We start from the raw sequence: 17,810 nt of genomic DNA on the forward strand, positions 1-17,810 counted from the left end.
TACGGGGGGGAACTCGTGGTTGCTGCCCATCGTATGCGTGCGTACAGATGCCGATTTGCAAGTTGTGAACGGCTTTGGCACCGTACGTAAGCCAACCGTACTAACGGTGCGGTCCATTCCCCAGGGCAACCCGCGGACCCTCGATGTGAATCTGGAGTTGCTGCTGCTCCTCCACGGCACTGCTCCACGTGGGAGTGGGGCCCGGGTGGGGGGCGTGGCTCGTGCGATGGGGGCGGGGCCTGTGGGGGCGTGGCTCGTGCGATGGGGGCGGGGCATGTGGGGGCGTGGCTTGTGGGATGGGGGCGGGGCCTGAGTGGGGGGCGTGGCTCGTGTAGCCGAGTGCCATATTGCACTGCCAAGATATTAAATTATTGAACCCTGGGCCATAATAAAAAAGTAATATAAAAAATAAATTTGAGCCACATTTGGAAGTCGGGGTGGGGGGGGGGGATAACTTTCGGCTTCGTGTCTTTTTAAAAATAGTTTGAAATGTCCTTTAACTACTCCGGGCGTGAGGTTTTTAAGCCGTTAGGTTCAACTCGTACGTGAAAGCATTACATTCCAGGAATGGATAATCAACCAATCTTAAAAATATATTCTACTTTAATAAAAACGTCCAATAGCTCTTATTTAAGAACATTCGACGTGTGTGAGGGCTGGCGATAGTTGTGATTATATCCGTGTTGCCTTACCATGAATAGTTTATGTATTTTTTTACAGTAGTTTTATGCTTTATATCTGTTTTAATGTTGGCACTTTGATAAGCATGTTTACACACTGAACCACCACACTCACGGTGTTCTTTTGTAGTGACGATTTGGATGCGGTGTTGGGCTCTGCACTTACTCACCCCCTCGTCTGCAGATTAATGCGTGCGTTGATTTGATTAACATCGCGTTTTAGAAGCCGGACAGATCCGCGATTGGCGTTCGAGAGTTGCTACACATATATTTTAAATATTCCAAACTGTGTTTAAGTTTGCCTAAATTGCGTTCAGAAAAGAGTTTTATTTTATGGGTGTTTTTGGGGATTGGCGGGTAAAAAGATGACATTGTATGAAATAATAAAATGCTAGACTTTTTATTCATTTCTTTCAATCTTTCCCGGTTTGCGAATTCCCATCGTCGTGTGCATGGCCCCTCGGTCCCCCACGAGCCGCCTCGGCACAATCTTCTACACACGACTATACACTCCACCACTATACACGAGTAACCAATTGGAGCAATGTTTTACCCGAGGAACCTTACTGGCCACGTCGGGCGGTGGAGGGGCTACAGACACAAGAAACCTTTAATGCGAGCACATTCCTTGCTTGGCATACTCAAACTTTTTTATTTTGAGGGCACAACGCACTTCCTGTGGTCCAGGCTTTGTGTTCTGCCTCACGGGCAGGTGTTTTGCTCCGTGGGGGGCGTGTTTACACAGGAATTTCCTGCTAAATTCCTTTGTCAAGGCGCGCGCCTCTAACCCCTGCTTAAATATACGCTGCCAAGCTTGGTGGTGTTCATTCAGACGCCGTCTTTCCGACAGCCCTGTTCTTCACCCGAGGACGGCTGCTTGCATTGTGGCCGAAACGTCGTGAGAATTGTATTTTATGTTTTTTTATTGTTTTATTTCCCTTCGACTTTACCGAAAGAACCAAGAAGAAGCGGAATTTCCTGTTTGATGCGGCGTTTGGTCACGACCAGGAAGTTCCGATTGACCACGAGGCTGGGGTTCCACCATTACACAGAATTCAAGATGGCGGCACACATCGCCTCCGTGAAGATGGCTATAATTGTCCATTGTGGGATTTTAAGAAGTGTCTATTTACCTCGTTCAAATCAATAAATGACGTTTGGAGTCGGATGTGTTCAGCTCTAGCTCTGAGGGGTTTATCGGATGTGAGCTTAACTACTCGCCTAGCGGTGCAGCGCACAGCGAGGCCGAGACACTTTGGTTCTTGATACTTGAACTTCGACCTCCCAAGTGTCCCTTCGCCTCGTGCTCTCCCCCCTTTTTATAGCCCTCGCGGCCCCCCCTTTCCCCCCCTCTATTCTCAAAGGTTCGCTAACCTGCCCCCATTCCCCCCTCGGCCAATCATCGTCTCCCTTCTCTCACCCCCCCCCCCCCCAAAAGTCCAGCCTCGTTTCCCCGCCATTGTTACGATTTGGAATCCGCATGTCCAATGGCCTCCATTCAAAACGAGGCAATTCCGAGGGACACGGTGATGGCGAAATGCGTTCGATGTTTAGGTTACAACCCGGTGTATGAGCAGGTGTGTTTTTAAAAACTGTGGCTTAAAACACCACCAGCGATAGCGATGTATCTGTACCGGGCCTGCCCTAGGTCGACTCGGCCTCAAGTGAGCAGCTGGTGTAGCGGTGCTGTGCATTCAACATCGCTAGCACTGGTGAGAGACAAGGCACACTGGCACACCTCCTGTGCCACAGCGCCGGTAACACTTGCCCCTTAGTCTGTCAAGGCTATACAGGGGATATGTCCGTGTGTTAAGTGTATCTGTCTATGGGGAGACAAAGGCAGCCGGGCGTGTTGGTGCTGGCCACCCGTCTGTGCGCGCCACCAGTGGCAGCCTTCACACGCTGCTGCTGCCAGCGAGTAGCAGCACTTGCCTCTGCGGTCCAGCTAGAGGCCACCCCCGGGGCACCTTTGTCTTTGTGGTGTAAATGCGCGCGGATGACGCCCCGCGTGGCATTCCCCGGGGTTCAGAGACCCCCTCGACCCCCCCTCCACCCCCCCCCTCTACCCCCCTTCCTCCACCCCCCTTCCTCCACCCCCCCCCCCTCACCCCCCCCCTTCCTCCACCCCCAGGGAAACCTAAGATCTGTAACGAATCTGATCGGCCCAAGATAGAAGCAGCAGCAGCAGCAGTGGGCATAGCGGGGATACCAGAGACGGGCAGAGGCGGCAGCACCCATAGAGATCACTCACCCATAGTCACCCATAGTCACTCACTCACCCATAGAGATCACTCACCCATAGTCACCCATAGTCACCCATAGTCACTCAGTGTCACTCACTCAGTCACTCAATCACTCAGTGTCACTCACTCATAGAGATCCTCACACACACACACAGTTACACACACACACACAGACACTCGCACACTCACACATAGACACAGACACACACACATACACAGACAGACACACAGACAGACACACAGACAGACACACACTGACACAGACACACACACAGACATACAGACACAGACACAAACACAGACAGACACACAGACACACACAGACACACACACAGACACACACACAGACACACACACAGACACACAGACACACACACACACAGACACACACACAAACACAAATCCGTAAATATCCCAATAGAGATCCTCACTCACTCGCAGAGAGCAGGGAGAGAGAGAGAGAGGAAGACGGAGACGAAGACAAACACAGACGGACCGGAACAAAGACACAGACGGATAGAGACACACACAGAGAGAAAGACACGGAGAGAGACACACAGAGAGAGACGGTGAGAAGTTGGGGGTGGGGGGGATACTGGATGTGGTGGGCTGGGCTGGTGCCCACGTGACCGCGATGGGAGCTAGAGAGGAGGGCTGACGGAGAGGGCGACGATTCTTTTGGCACGGATAGCGAGGTAAGGCACAGAACCCGACACACACACACAGACATAGACACACACAGATATAGACACACAGACAGACATATACACAGACATATACACAAATACACAGACATATACACACATACATAGACACACACACAGACACACAGACAGACACACAGACATACACAGACACATAGATAGACACAGACAGACAGACACACAGACATATACACACATACATAGACACAGACACAGACAGACAGACACAGACATATACACAGACACAGACATAGACACACACAGACAGACAGACACACAGACATATACACACATACATAGACACACACACAGACAGACAGACACACAGACATATACACACACATACACACACAGACAGAGACAGACACAGACATATACACAGATACACAGACATAGACCTAGTCAGACATACATACACCTAACTCTACACACACAGGCACACTTACATACGTACAGACATAGACACACAGCCATACACACAAATACAAAGATCCCCCGTATAGCCTCACCAGACTATTGGGGCGAGTTCTGTTAGCGAGCACCTATGAAGGCCGGCACTGTGGCACACGATGGGGCGGGTGGCTAGCACCACGCCCGGCCGCCTTTGTCTCCCCAGTGGCGGTGTTTACACACCGCACCAGGTACTCATTTAAGGCTGAGTCGACCTAGGGGAGGTCGAAGACCGGTTAAAATAATCGTCACTGGTGTTGGACGTCTAACACACACACACACATGCCAAACACACACAGACCTAACACACACAGACCTAACACACACGTCTAAAACACACACACACACACGCCTAGCACACACACACAGACCTAACACACACAGACCTAACACACACGTCTGACACACACACACACACGCGTCTGACACACACACACACTGAGAGAGGACATGGTGCAGTGAGCTACTGAACGTTTTTTATTTTCTTACAATTTCTACACCTTCTGGGGTCACATCTGTCGCTTTGTTTTTGGTGGAGGTCTCGCGAGTAGCTGCTCGTCGTCTTCATCTTCTTGTACGCGTCTCGGGTTTTTCGTGGTTGTTGTTGTGGTTGTTGTTGCCAAGCCAGAGGTAGCAAACGGGTTTTGATTCCTTACCCGTACCCGGCCGCACCAGGGTCGCAAATGGGTACCCGTACCCGGCCGGGTACGGGTAGCCGTTCCCTACCCGTACCCTACCCGAAATGAGTGACAAACGGCTACTCACTAGTGACTCACGGTCTACCCGTACCCGTACCCGGCCGCGCCAGGGTCGCAAACGGCTACCCGTACCCAGCCGGGTACGGGTAGCCGGGTATCGGGTAGGGTACGGGTACCCGGTTGCGACCTCTGCTCACCAGTGACTGACGGCCTACCCGTACCTGTACCCGGCCGCACCAGGGTCGCAAACGGCTACCCGTACCACGGGTAGCCGGGTGTAGGGTACGGGTATCGGGTACCCGGTTGCGACCTCTGTGCCAAGCTCTAATTGCTTGTGGTGGTGTGAGGCTTTGTCATCTTGGTGTGTAGGCGAGGCCTGAGTAGCCTAGGCCGGCCTCGCCCTTTGCTTGAACACCTCTGTTCCAATCTTCATTTGAAGCTTTCGTGACTGCAGGAATCCATACCCTTTGGTTATTTCGGTAAAGTCGACGTTTCGATCGCAACACAAGCAATCGTCATCAGGTGGGACGACCACAACAAGAAAAAAACTGCTGAAGTAGCCTACTGCGATCGAAACGTCGGTCATCTCGCGTCTCTGTCGCCTTCTCGGTGTTCATTTAGCCGTGATAGTTGGTGATGTTTCGTTTGTTTGTGTCGCGTTGCGTCTTGTGATGCTGCACCAGGCCTTGGAGGTCCAGCATCCAGGCAAGGTCTGTATTTGGCTGGCCTCGCTCTGTATGAGGGTTTCTTTTTGTTCCCCCATCACTGTCTTCACCGCCATTGATACTTTCTGTTGTATGAAAGGATAAGAATAGGTCGTCTTGGTTCTTTCGGTAAAGTCACGTGACTTTACCGAAAGAACCAAGACGATGAATCCCTGCAGTCACGAAAGCTTTAAATCGATAAGAATAGGGTTTTAACTTTCCTGGCAATAATAACACAGCAGGTGCTAAGATGTTCACACACCAATTAGAAAGTTTGAAAGAAATAAGAATAGGTTGTCCCCTCTTCTTTTTGGTTCTTTCGGTAAAGTCACGTAGAAGGGAAATAATAAAAATAAAACACACAATTCTCACGACGTTTTGGCCACAACGCAAGCAGCCGTCCTCAGGTGAAGAACAGGTCTGTCGGAAAGACAGCGTTGTCCCCTTTCTGGCAGTAATAACACAGCAGGTGTTAAGATGTCCAAACCATAAATAGAAACCCTTTTCAAGGAATCGTGTCTGCATTAACCGCACACGATACTGGTGAACATGCAAACCAAAACGTGCTCTGATAGTGGTAAATGATGCGTTGTCTTTGAAACTGATTGGTCTCCACTGTTCGCCTTTTGGCGTTGTCTACTGCCACAGGTGGTGAGGCTTGGCCCTAAGAAGGCTGCTATCAATGGTGGAGACCAATCAGTTTCAAAGACAACGCATCATATATTATTATCAGAGCACATTTTGCTCGCATGTTCACCACAAGCAGCGGACTTGATTCCTCGCACAAGGCTTCTATTTGGTGTTTGGAGATCTTTACGCCTCCTTTTTTATTGGCAGAAAGGGTAAAACCTGTTATTGTTTTTTCATACTTTGATCCAGGCAAATAATGTCTATTTCCCTCTCGTACTTTTTTTAAACGTCTCATAGTGGGTTGTGTGTGCTCTCCTCCCCACACCCCTCTGCTGCCTGTGTCCTCACCCATAAACACATCACAATAACTGCAGTAGTGATTAGCGATCGAAACGTCGTGAACAATTATTTTTATTTCGTTTTATTTTTCTACCCACATGACTTTTCCGAAAGAATTAAAGAGTGTGTATTCCTGCAGTCACGAAAGCTTCAAATCAAGATGAATACATCGAGTGTTAGGCATTATTACAATGCTGTTCGGCTCTAGCTTTCAGAGTGTCGTATTTTTGTTGGTGTAGCACTGTGTTATAGTTCTGTTTTTAACTTGTAACGGGCCACGTACGCGAGCGTAACAGCTGCTGGAAAGCCGACTCCTGCAGCTGCCGGGCGCAACTCAATGCCGCGGCGAGCGCTGCTTTGCCTCGCGGACGACGACGTCACTCGCTGACGACGACGACGACGTCACTCGCTGACGACGACGACGACGTCACTCGCTGACGACGACGACGACGTCACTCGCTGACGACATTCGCGGACGACGACGTCACTCGCTGACGACGACGACGTCACTCGCTGACGACGACGACGTCACTCACGATTTCAAATCGATTAATCGCAATTTGAAACAATGCGATTATGAGGTGATAGGACAATAGTCTGCGTCCATAATTGGCAATAAGTAACGGCAAAGCAGTTATAAGTGACTCACAGAATTGTGCGCAGTTGCGTGTACAGGACACGACTTCCCTGAAGGCATTCACCTTCAGCGAGCGCGATGCCGATCGCACAACGCGGTTCTAATTCGACACTCGATCGATGGCTGCGCCATTGCCGCACACGAGCGTCTAATAAAAAGCAAGGAACAAGTCCTTACAAACAACTCGTTACTTGATAATTGGTTCTTTACCCTTCTATCTGGCAACAAAACTGACACCTTTTTTGCAAGGAGTCATGTTTGCATAGACCGCAATACCTGCAGTCATAATACAAACAAAAGAACATAACTCTGATAATGTGCACTGTCCTTGAAGTTGATTGGTCCACACCCGAGACAGCTTTCCTTCGAGCCTAGTCTCATATGGGTTGGACCAGATGACGCCAAAAGTGCGCCTTTTGGCGTCATCTGGTCCAACCCATATGAGACTAGGCTCGAAGGAAAGCTGTCTCGGGTGTGGACCAATCAACTTCAAGGACAGTGCACATTATCAGAGTTATGTTCTTTTGTTTGTATTATGACTGCAGGTATTGCGGTCTATGCAAACATGACTCCTTGCAAAAAAGGTGTCAGTTTTGTTGCCAGATAGAAGGGTAAAGAACCAATTATCATATTTTTACTGGCAAATGAGGTCCCCATAGTGTAGAAACTCGTTACTTACTAACAACTCATATAATTTTTCGTGGCTGTATGGGTGCCCTCCCTTCCTGAAAATCCTGGCTCCACCATTGGCTGCACGTGAAGGCTTTGTTCATGCGCCCGCGGTGGCTTTCAGTGATCACGGTTGCTTTACATTGAGTACAATTAAATAGCATAATGGAAAAAATATAGCAAAAATGGAATGATGATAAACGGACACCCGATCAAGTATTTGATGGAATTGAGATGTGTAACTGATTAGTACCTCAAATAACACACGCACAGACCTCACACACACACTAACACACATACACTAACACACACACACTGACCTAACACATACACACTGACCTAACACATAAACACTGACCTTACACACACACACACTAACACACACATACACAGACCTAACACACACACTAACACACACACAGACCTAACACACACACTAACACACACACTAACACACACACTGACCTAACACACACACTAACACACACACACACACTGACCTAACACATACACACTGACCTTACACACACACACTAACACACACATACACAGACCTAACACACACACTAACACACACAGTGCGACTGGCAGCCGCAATCTTCGGTCTTACATATCCGATAAATGTCAAATTAAAATCTCCTCCTTGTGTCTCGGCCCCTCGTGTCGTAGTCACCGACGAGTCTCCTGCGCGGCCCACGTGGGGAGATCATTTGCAGGGAAGAGAAGAGGAGGGAAGAAAAGAGGAGAGGCGGGAAGAGAAGAGAGCCATGGACTCAGGACGGCCCGGGCACCCAGAGGATGGAGGAGTCGGAGTCGGACGAGGCCTCGATTCTGCCCCCAGCACCACCACCGCCACTCCCCATGGGGAGTTCCACTCTGTGACGGGGGCGTGGGACAGGCACGAAGCCTCAACCCGCACTGTAGGCCATGAGAACGAGAATGGCGAAGTGGAGGAGGTGGACGAGGAGGTGGAGGATGATGAGGAGGAGGATGATGAGGAGGAGGATGAGGTTTATGAGGAGGATCATCAGGAGCTGGAGGCGGAGTTCGATAATGGAGCCCGGCACGGTGACGAGGGCCACCCGGGAGATGGGAAGGAGGTGGAGACGGAGGAACTGGCGGGGCGTGGGGCCACTGGTGGAGGTCGTGGAGGTGGTGGAGGTGGTGGAGGTGGTGGAGGAGATGCGGAGGCGTGGGGTGTGATCAACGGTGGCGCGGAGGAACGGCGGCAGCACGGAGCGGACAGCCTTCGCATCGAGACTGCTGCTACTCATGGAGGTGGTGGTGGTGATTGTCGTGGTGGAGGTTATGGTGGTAGAGGAGGTGATGGTATTGGTGGTGGTGGTAATGGCGGTGGTGGTGGTGGAGGTGTTTGTGTTGGTGTTGGTGGTGGCAGTGGTGGTGATGGTAGTGTTGGTGATGGTAGTGGTGGTGTTGGTGATGTTAACAGTGGTGGAGGTGTTGGTGGTGGTATTGTTAGTAGTGGTGGGGATATTAACAGTGGTGGTGATGATGGCAGTGGAGTTTGTTTAACACGTATGCTTTCGCGACCAATATTATTCATAGTAAAGGTTTCTGGGTTAGACCGCGTTATTTATAAATGTGTCGCAACCCTCCACTACCCGACACGGCCAATCAGTTGACAAAAGGCAAAATAGTTCGCTACTTTAGCCCACCGGTGTGTCGAAGAGTGAATCCACAACATTTACAATGTTTGAGTACTGTGACGTTTCGCTGGTAATGACATCCCCAGCATCATCGGGTGATTTGCCAGAATAGTGAAGCCCTCCACCCGCTCCCAGTCATAGATAGAGCAGCAGCAGGGTGACGTCATCGTCAGTTAACCCAATCAGGTGCAGAGATCAGAGGCGGAGAGGCGGAGGGTATTGTAATTATAATATATTAGTAATCAGTTGTTATGATTAGTAATCAGTTGTTATGATTAGTAATCAGTTGTTATGATTAGTAATCAGTTATAGATGAGTAATTAGTTGTAATGTGTATTTTTTTTTATGTCTGAACCCAATCACTATACCCAATCAGGTGCAGAGATCAGAGGCAGAGAGGGGGGGTCTTATGGAGTTTGTTCACGTTGACACTGTTCATGTTGACACTGTTCATGTTGACACTGTTCATGTTTGCGTTCAAGCTGCTGCTGCTGGCGGTGATGGCAACGCTGGTGGCGACGATCGTGGCGACGATGGTGGCGACGATGGTGGCGGTGATGGTGGCGGTGGCGACGATGATGGCGGTGATGGCGGTGATGGTGGTGGCGACGAATTGAATAACGGCGTTGACTTCGAAGGCAGCGAAGACGACGACGATGATGACGACGACGACGACGACGTTTGCAGGAAGCACGCGGGGGAGCCGCTGGACTCGTTCTGTTGTGACGAGCAGCTCCTGGGGTGCCGCTCCTGCGCCGTCGCCTGCGCCGCACAAGGCCACCAAGTGGCCAACGCCTACGAGGAGTTCGCCACGCAGCGGGTGGGTGGGGCCCTCCACCACTCCAACCCTACCCCACCCTACCCACCTACCCACCTACCCACCCACCCATCTACCCATCTACCCACCTACCCACCCACCCACCAACCCACCCACCCACCAACCCACCCACCAACCCAGCCACCTACCAACCCACCTATCTACCCACCCACCTACCCACCCACCCACCCACCAACCCACCACCCACCTAATCACCCACCAACCTACCCCACCACCTACCCACCAACCCACCCACCTACCCACCCACCCCCACCCACCACCCACCCTCCACCACCCCCGAGACGACCCAGGGGCAGGCCCTGGGGCATCCTCATGGCCCAGGGTGTCCTCACGGCGCCGCTTCGCACCCCTCCCACAGAGGGCTCTTGTCGACCTCCGGACGGTGCTGGGCGACCGCAGGAGGAGCGTGGAGAGCCACATCCACTACGTGCAGGGCAGCTGCACAAGCCTGCAGGTACATACACCTCCTCCTACACCTCCTACACCTCATCCTACACCTCCTCCCACACCTCATCCTACTCCTCCACCTCTTCCACCTCTACGTCCTCCTCCATCTCCTCCACTTACACCTGCACCTCCTCCACCTCTTCCACCTCCTCCTCCATCTCCCCCCACTTCTGGCACCCCACCCAGTCCCCTCCATTTCCTCCTCCACCACCTCCCACCACCCCCACCCCACCACCCTCCACCCACCCCACTCCACCACCCTCCACCCACCCCACACCACCCCACCCACTCCACCCCACCTCAATCCCACCCACCCCACACCACCCCACACCACCCCACTCACCCCACCCACTCCACCCCACCCCACCCCACCCACTCCACCACACCCCACCCATCCCCACCCACCCCACCCACTCCACCCACCCACCCCACCCACCCACCAATCCACCCCACCCACCAATCCACCTCACCCACCCATCACCACCGCAAGGAGTCTGCGGAGCGCGTGCGCGAGCGCGTCCGGGACAAGTACGCGGAGCTGCGCCGCCTGGCGCGTGCCGAGGAGGCGGCGGTGCTGGCGCTGCTGGACGAGGAGCTGCAGCGGGAGCTGCGGGGGGCCGAGCGCGAGCTGCAGGCGCTGCGGGGCGCCACGCTGCGGCCCCTGAGGGACGCACACGGGAGGCTGGGAGAGCTGCTGCGCGTGGGGGACGCGGACGGGATGCTCGCCTTCCTCAAGGTGGGGGTGGTGGGGGGGGTGGTGGGGTTGTAGTGTGTAGTGTAGTGTGTAGTGGTGTATAGTAGTGTAGTGTATAGTAGCGTAGTGTATAGTGTAATGTATAGTAGTGTAGTGTATAGTGTAGTGTATAGTAGTGTGTAGTGTATAGTAGTGTATAGTGTAGTGTATAGTAGTGTATAGTGTAATGTATAGTAGTGTAGTGTATAGTGTAGTGTATAGTAGTGTGTAGTGTATAGTAGTGTATAGTGTAGTGTATAGTGTAGTGTATAGTAGTGTGTAGTGTATAGTAGTGTGTAGTAGTGGAGTGTATAGTAGTGGAGTGTATAGTAGTGTAGTGTATAGTCGTGTATAGTGTAGTGTATAGTGTAGTGTATAGTGTAGTGTATAGTGTATAGTAGTGTATAGTAGTGTAGTGTATAGTGTAGTGTATAGTAGTGTAGTGTATAGTGTAGTGTATAGTAGTGTAGTGTATAGTAGTGTAGTGTATAGTAGTGGAGTGTATAGTCGTGTATAGTGTAGTGTATAGTGTATAGTAGTATAGTGTAGTGTATAGTGTAGTATATAGTGTATAGCAGTGTATAGTAGTGTAGTGTATAGTAATGTAGTATATAGTGTAGTGTATAGTAGTGTAGTGTATAGTGTAGTGTATAGTAGTGTAGTGTATAGTGTAGTGTATAGTGTAGTGTATAGTAGTGTAGTGTATAGTAGTGTAGTGTATAGTGTAGTGTATAGTAGTGTAGTGTATAGTAGTGTAGTGTGTAGTCGTGTATAGTGTAGTGTATAGTGTATAGTTGTGCATCTCGTGACCACTCTCACCCCGTTTGTTCTTTCTTCTGTCGACAGATCCGCAAGCCGAATTTCGACAAGTGAGTTACAGGGGGGGGGGGGGGTGTAGGGTCTGTCGTGTGTGTAGGTTGTAGTTTGTGTAGTGTGTAGTGAGTACAGGGGGGTGTAGTGTGTGTATTGTGTGTACGTGTGTAGGATGTGTCGGGTGTGTGTGGTGCACATGTGCAATGTGTAGGGTGTGTAGCGTGCGTCACCTGTGTACATGTGTAGTGCCTTCCTCGGAGACGCTAAGGTGGCACTTGATTTATTTAATCTTGATTTGAAGTTTTCGTGACTGCAGGAAGCCATACTCTTTGGTTCTTTTGGTAAAGTCACGTAGGTAGAAATAAAACAAATCACGACGTTTCGATCGCAACCCAAGCGGTCGTCATCAGGCAAAGGAGTCGGCCTCTAAAGGCAAACTGTTTATAAAGGTTTGGGGATGGGCGTAGCCCAAGTGTGTCAACAACACCAGAAGCACGGGCGGATGAAGCAACACTGCCAATGTTGCTGCTGCATTGGCATTGTTGCTGCATTGGCACTCGTGCATCGCCCGTGCTCCTGGTGTTGTTGATACCCTTGGGCTGTGCCCATCCACAAACCTGCAACACGTTCCTTCGGAGTGGGCAGGTAGGAACTTGGTTGGACAGCGCATTCGTGCACGACAGACAGACAAATAATCCCTGGTGGGCAGTGTGGAACCTGTTGTTCCTACCTGCGTACAAGATCACTTGACTTGAGGTAGCCAGGCAGCCAGCCAGGTAGCCAGCCCCCTTAACTATCGGCCCCTCCCCCTTGCTTAGGCACCTCCCCTTACCCCCCCCCTCCCTTAGGCCCCTCCCCTGGCCACCCCTTATATCCTCAGGCCCCTCCCTGACCCCCCTTCCCTTAGGCCCCTCCCCTGACCACCCCCCATATCCTTAGGCCCCTCCCCTGACCCCCCCTCCCTTAGGCCCCTCCTCTGATTCCCCCCCCCCTCAGGCCCCTCTCCCCTGACCCTCCTCCCTTAGGCACCTCCCCTCTCCGTACCCGGCAGTAGGTCTCCACCAATCAAAGAGCTGTTTGTAAGGTCTCCACCAATCAAAGAGCTTAGCTTTATTTTTATTATTTTATTACTTCCCTACTACGTGACTTTACCGAAAGAACCAAGAAGATGAATCCCTGCAGTCACGAAAGCTTTAAATCGAAAAATCAAAGAGCTGTTTGTAAGGTCTCCACCAATCAAAGAGCTGTGTGTATTATATATTTATTTATGCACGACAGACAGACAGACAGTCAGACAGACAGACAGCTAAATAATCCCTGGTGGGCAGTGTGGAACATTGTTCCTCCCTGTATAAACAGTTTGCCTTTAGAGATTGACTCCTTTGCCTGATGACTACCACTTGTGTTGCGATCGAAACGTCTTGAATTGCTCTATTTTAATATTGTATTTAACCGAGCACCCTTTGCACAAGACACAGCCTACGCTGGTGCACACTCTTCTGTCGCTCTTCTTTACACAACTCTCCGTGGGTCGCGAGCCTATACACAACACGAGCCATCTGACGCTGACGGCGCTGAACCAAGAAAGCCAACCACCGTCTCGCATCGCAATATCGAGTGAAGACGACAACAACGATGGCGACGAGATGACAGCGACGATGGCGACGATCTTCAAAAGCACGATGGGGGTCTCACTCTAAACGACAGCCCCGAGCTCTCGCTCAGGGCCTCCTTTTATGCTCCCAGGGGCGTGGCCGGATGCTCCGCTCCAACCACGCCCCTCTCTAGAACCTACCAGCCAGTTCTGTGACCTTTCCCCTAGATTATCCCCTCTGGTGTATCACGTGACCTGCTGCGTCAGGGCTGCTGCAAGCCGCAGATCCCCTTCCTCGCCAGCAGCCAGCGCTATGCTGTGACGTTACTTATTCTGTGTCACTACACACGTATAGTGTGTGCAGTGTGTAGGGTGTGTGTAGTGTGTGTAGGGTGTGTAGTGTGTAGAGTGTGTAGTGTGTGCAGCGTGTGTAGGGTGTACCATCAGCATCATCGTCGTCATCACCAGCACTATCATCGTCACCGCTGCCTTGATGTTCAAGCAGAGGCTGACTGCTGCTTCTGATGAGACACAGGGTGTTGAAACTGGTCCAGAGTTCTTCTGTCGTGCACCCACCCCTACCCACCCACCTCTACCCGCCCACCCCTACCGACCCCTACCCACCCCTAACCACCCACCCCAAAGCACCCCTACTAACCCATATCCACCCCCTACCCACCCACCCCTACCCACCCACCCCTACCCACCCCTATCCACCCCTACCCACCCACCCCTACCCACCCACCCCTACCCACCCCTACCCACCCCTACCCACCCACCCCTACCCACCCACTTCTACCCACCCCTACCCACCCCTACTCACCCACACCCACCCCTACCCACCCCTACTCACGCCTACCCACCCCTACTTACCCCTACCCACCCCTACCTACCCACCCCTACTCAACCACCCCTAACCACACATACCCACCCCCTACCCACCCCCGCCTCCCCATGCCATCCCCCCACCTCCCCGTGCCCCCCCCCCCCCCAGGTTGTGGGCTGAGCCCCCCACGGAGCGTCCACCGCTGTCCCGTGAGCTCAGCGCTGAGAAGGTGGCGCTGCTGGAGGAGGCAGTGGACGAGCGACTCCGCAGCTTCGGCTCCATCTCCGTGCCGGCGGGTGCCAACGCGCCCCCCTTCCATGAGTGTGGGTGGGGGTTGGGTGGGGGGTGGGTGGGGGGTGGGTGGGGGGTGGATGGCGAGGTGGGGGGGTGGGTGGGTTGAGTGGGTGGGTTGAGTGGGTGGGTTGAGTGGGTGGGTGGGTGGGCGGGTGAGCGGGTGGGCGGGTGAGCAGGTGGGCGGGTGAGCGGGTGGGCGGGTGAGCGGGTGGGCGGGTGAGCGGGTGGGCGGGTGTGCGGGTGTGTGGGTGTGCGGGTGAGTGGGTGAGCGGGTGAGCGGGTGCGGGAGTGAGTGTGGGGGGGGGGAGTGACTATTTCATCCCTCCCCGTGCTGTCTTTGCCCCCCCCTCACCCCCCTCCCCCCACCAGATGCCCGCTCCCCCACGCTGGACCCCTCCACGGCCCACCCCAGGCTGCTGCTCTCGGCCGACCTGCGCAGCGCGGCGTGCGGGGAGCGCAAGCAGCGCTGCGCCGACAACTCAGGACGCTTTGACTACTGGGAGCAGGTGGGCAACACCGTGCCAGGCTAGGTGCAGGAGGTCTCGGGACAGACCCAGCAGGTGACATGGATTGGCTGACTGAGATGACGGGTAGATGCACCACCAGCTGTGCCCCCTACTGTGCCAACTTGCTGTGTTTTATCTGCCTGTCGCTCCGCTCATTGTTGTGAGCGTCGCTCCTCCGCCCTCCATTGTTGCTGAAGGGCGACTGCCTCCGATTTGTAGTCACTTTAAGATGTTTCTTGTTCATTTTTTTGTTTGTTGCGGTTGAACCCGAGTCAAGAGCCGCATGGCTCACAGGGTTATACCTAATCAATGAAACTGAAAGCTGAAAATTAAACTGAAAATTGGCCAGCAGTAGCAGCGTCCATCGCGAGCCTCCTCCTCCACAGAGGACGATCTCGACACCGCCGACACCTCACCCACCCTCCACCCTCCTTACCACCCAACTCCCAGGTCCTCGCCACGCAGGCTTACGGCCCGGGCCGCCACTACTGGGAGCTGGACGTGAGCCGCGCCGCCTACTGGCGCGCGGGCGCCGCCTACGGCAGCATCGCGCGCAAGGGCAGCGCCAACGCCTGCGGCCTGGGCCGCAACGAGGTCTCGTGGTGTGCGCGCCGCGCCGGCTCCAGCTATACGGCCGTGCACGCCGAGCGGCGCGCGGAGCTGGCGATGGGCGGCCGAGGGGGAGGAGCCGGAGCCGGGGGAGGAGCCAGAACCGGGGGCGTGGCCGGGACGGTTGGCAGCAGTCGGCGCGACGGCAGCGGCGGCCAGCAGGCTCCGCTGCGCCGGCTGGGCGTCTACCTGGACCACGAGGCCGGGGAGCTGTCGTTCTACGACGCGGAGCGGCCCGCCGTGCCGCTGCACACGTTCCTGGTGCCCGGCGGGTTCACGCAGCCCCTGCACCCGGCCCTGAGGCTCAGCGGGTTCCACGGGTGCAGCTGCATCACCGTGTGCAGCCTGCGGGGCCCGGCGGAGCGGGGCGGAGACGAGGGAGAAGGGGAGGACAGCGACTGACGGACGACGCAGAGAGTGGGGGGGTGGTGGGAGAGTGGGGGGTGGGGTGGGAGAGTGGGGGGTGGGGTGGTGGTTTATAGGGGAGTAAGGGTCGCGCTGGGATTGGCTGATGACTGGCGGAGAGAGATTTGGTGGTAAAGGAGGAGTCGGAGTAGGAGGAGTTGGGTGAATTTTCAGAAAAGTTCCAGAAATATCGGGCGGGTGGAGTGTGGAGGGGGGATTAGAGGGTGGAGGGGGGTCAGTGGGGGGGGGGGGTTAGGGCGGGCATGCATCACGGGGTGTGTGACGCGTGTGGTTCCGAGGACCGCCCCGACGATTGGGCAGCGATTTGGTGCATTTGGGTGCACAGCTGGTAGTGCATCTGCCAGTCAATCCACCCATGGCACCTGCAGGGTCTGTCCCGTGACCTCATGCACCTAGCCTGGTACCGTAGGGGGGCACGGATGGTGCAGCTGCCATCCATCTCGGCCAGTCAACCCATGGCACCTGCAGGGTCTGTCCCGTGACCCCCGTGCCAGCAGCGAGCCTTGCGCGCTTCACGTGATGGCCTCAAATTGCACGGAGCCAGGCGACATTACCGTGGTGACGTCACAAAGGCGGATGTAGCAGCTGATGTTGTTGTTGACGTTGTTGCTGTGGCTGGGTATCCTCCTTGAGTAAACAACTCGACACTCTCTCTCTCTGGAGGCGACCGTCCACCGACGTTAGTTTCGCACAAAAACGTGGCGGGCTGCACCGCAGACAACGATGGAGGTTTGCGCCACTAAGGCTCTCCCGCCACCTGCGAGCGCTGTGACGGTGCCGCATTGAATCTGAGTCGGTGATAAATTATGTTAATTTCGCAGGCCCACACGCGGATTCATTATACGGCAAAGGGATTTGCCTCTCGTCTTCCCGTCTTGACTGCTGCCTCGTCTCCTATCGCGGGTTCCAGGCCACGTGGCGTTCCCAGCCTCCAATGAGGAGGCAGCGAGGTTCAGTCGCACGCCATTTCTCTTCCTGCAGTGGACAGTGCAGTAACTTGACAGTAATTGTAGAGAAAACAGCACGGTAACTTTACAGGAAACAGTACGGTAAACAGTAGGCCATTTGGCGTTCTCTGGTCTAACACCGTTTGAGACTAGGCTCGAAAGAAAGCTGTCTCTGGTGTGGACCAATCAGTTTCAAATACAATGCTACAGATATTATCAGAGTGTGTTTTTTGTTTGCATTCTGTCCACAAGTTTTGTGGTTAATGCAGACATGATTCCTTGCAAAATGTTTAAGTTTTGTTGCCAGAAAAAAGGGGAAAACTATTCTCATGTTTTTGTACTGGCAAAGGAGGTCC

At 53.6% G+C, this 17,810-nt stretch overlaps 2 protein-coding genes across 3 annotated transcripts in view; one reads left to right on the forward strand and one right to left on the reverse strand.

The window, feature by feature from the left end:
- Nucleotides 1–17,810, reverse strand: part of LOC133359677 (zinc finger protein 271-like) — a 185,557-nt gene that overhangs the window by 43,712 nt on the left and 124,035 nt on the right. The window lies entirely within an intron of this gene.
- Nucleotides 2,895–16,493, forward strand: LOC133359666 (tripartite motif-containing protein 14-like). Of its 2 annotated transcripts, none has more exons than XM_061578156.1 (9): nt 2,895–3,618; nt 8,424–9,032; nt 9,904–10,241; nt 10,618–10,713; nt 11,197–11,442; nt 12,286–12,308; nt 14,841–14,995; nt 15,336–15,472; nt 15,923–16,493. In XM_061578156.1, the coding sequence occupies exons 2-9, from the start codon at nt 8,522–8,524 to the stop codon at nt 16,481–16,483; spliced, it is 2,067 nt and encodes a 688-aa protein (XP_061434140.1). In that variant the 5' UTR covers nt 2,895–3,618; nt 8,424–8,521; the 3' UTR covers nt 16,484–16,493. The 2 variants fall into 2 exon arrangements, with proteins under 2 accessions (XP_061434140.1, XP_061434141.1); XM_061578157.1 differs by lacking the exon at nt 2,895–3,618 and adding an exon at nt 4,215–4,651.

This window comes from Lethenteron reissneri, chromosome 65 (assembly GCF_015708825.2).
Source record: "Lethenteron reissneri isolate LAM-NWPU_2019-01 chromosome 65, ASM1570882v1, whole genome shotgun sequence".
Taxonomy (NCBI): Eukaryota; Metazoa; Chordata; class Hyperoartia; order Petromyzontiformes; family Petromyzontidae; genus Lethenteron; species Lethenteron reissneri.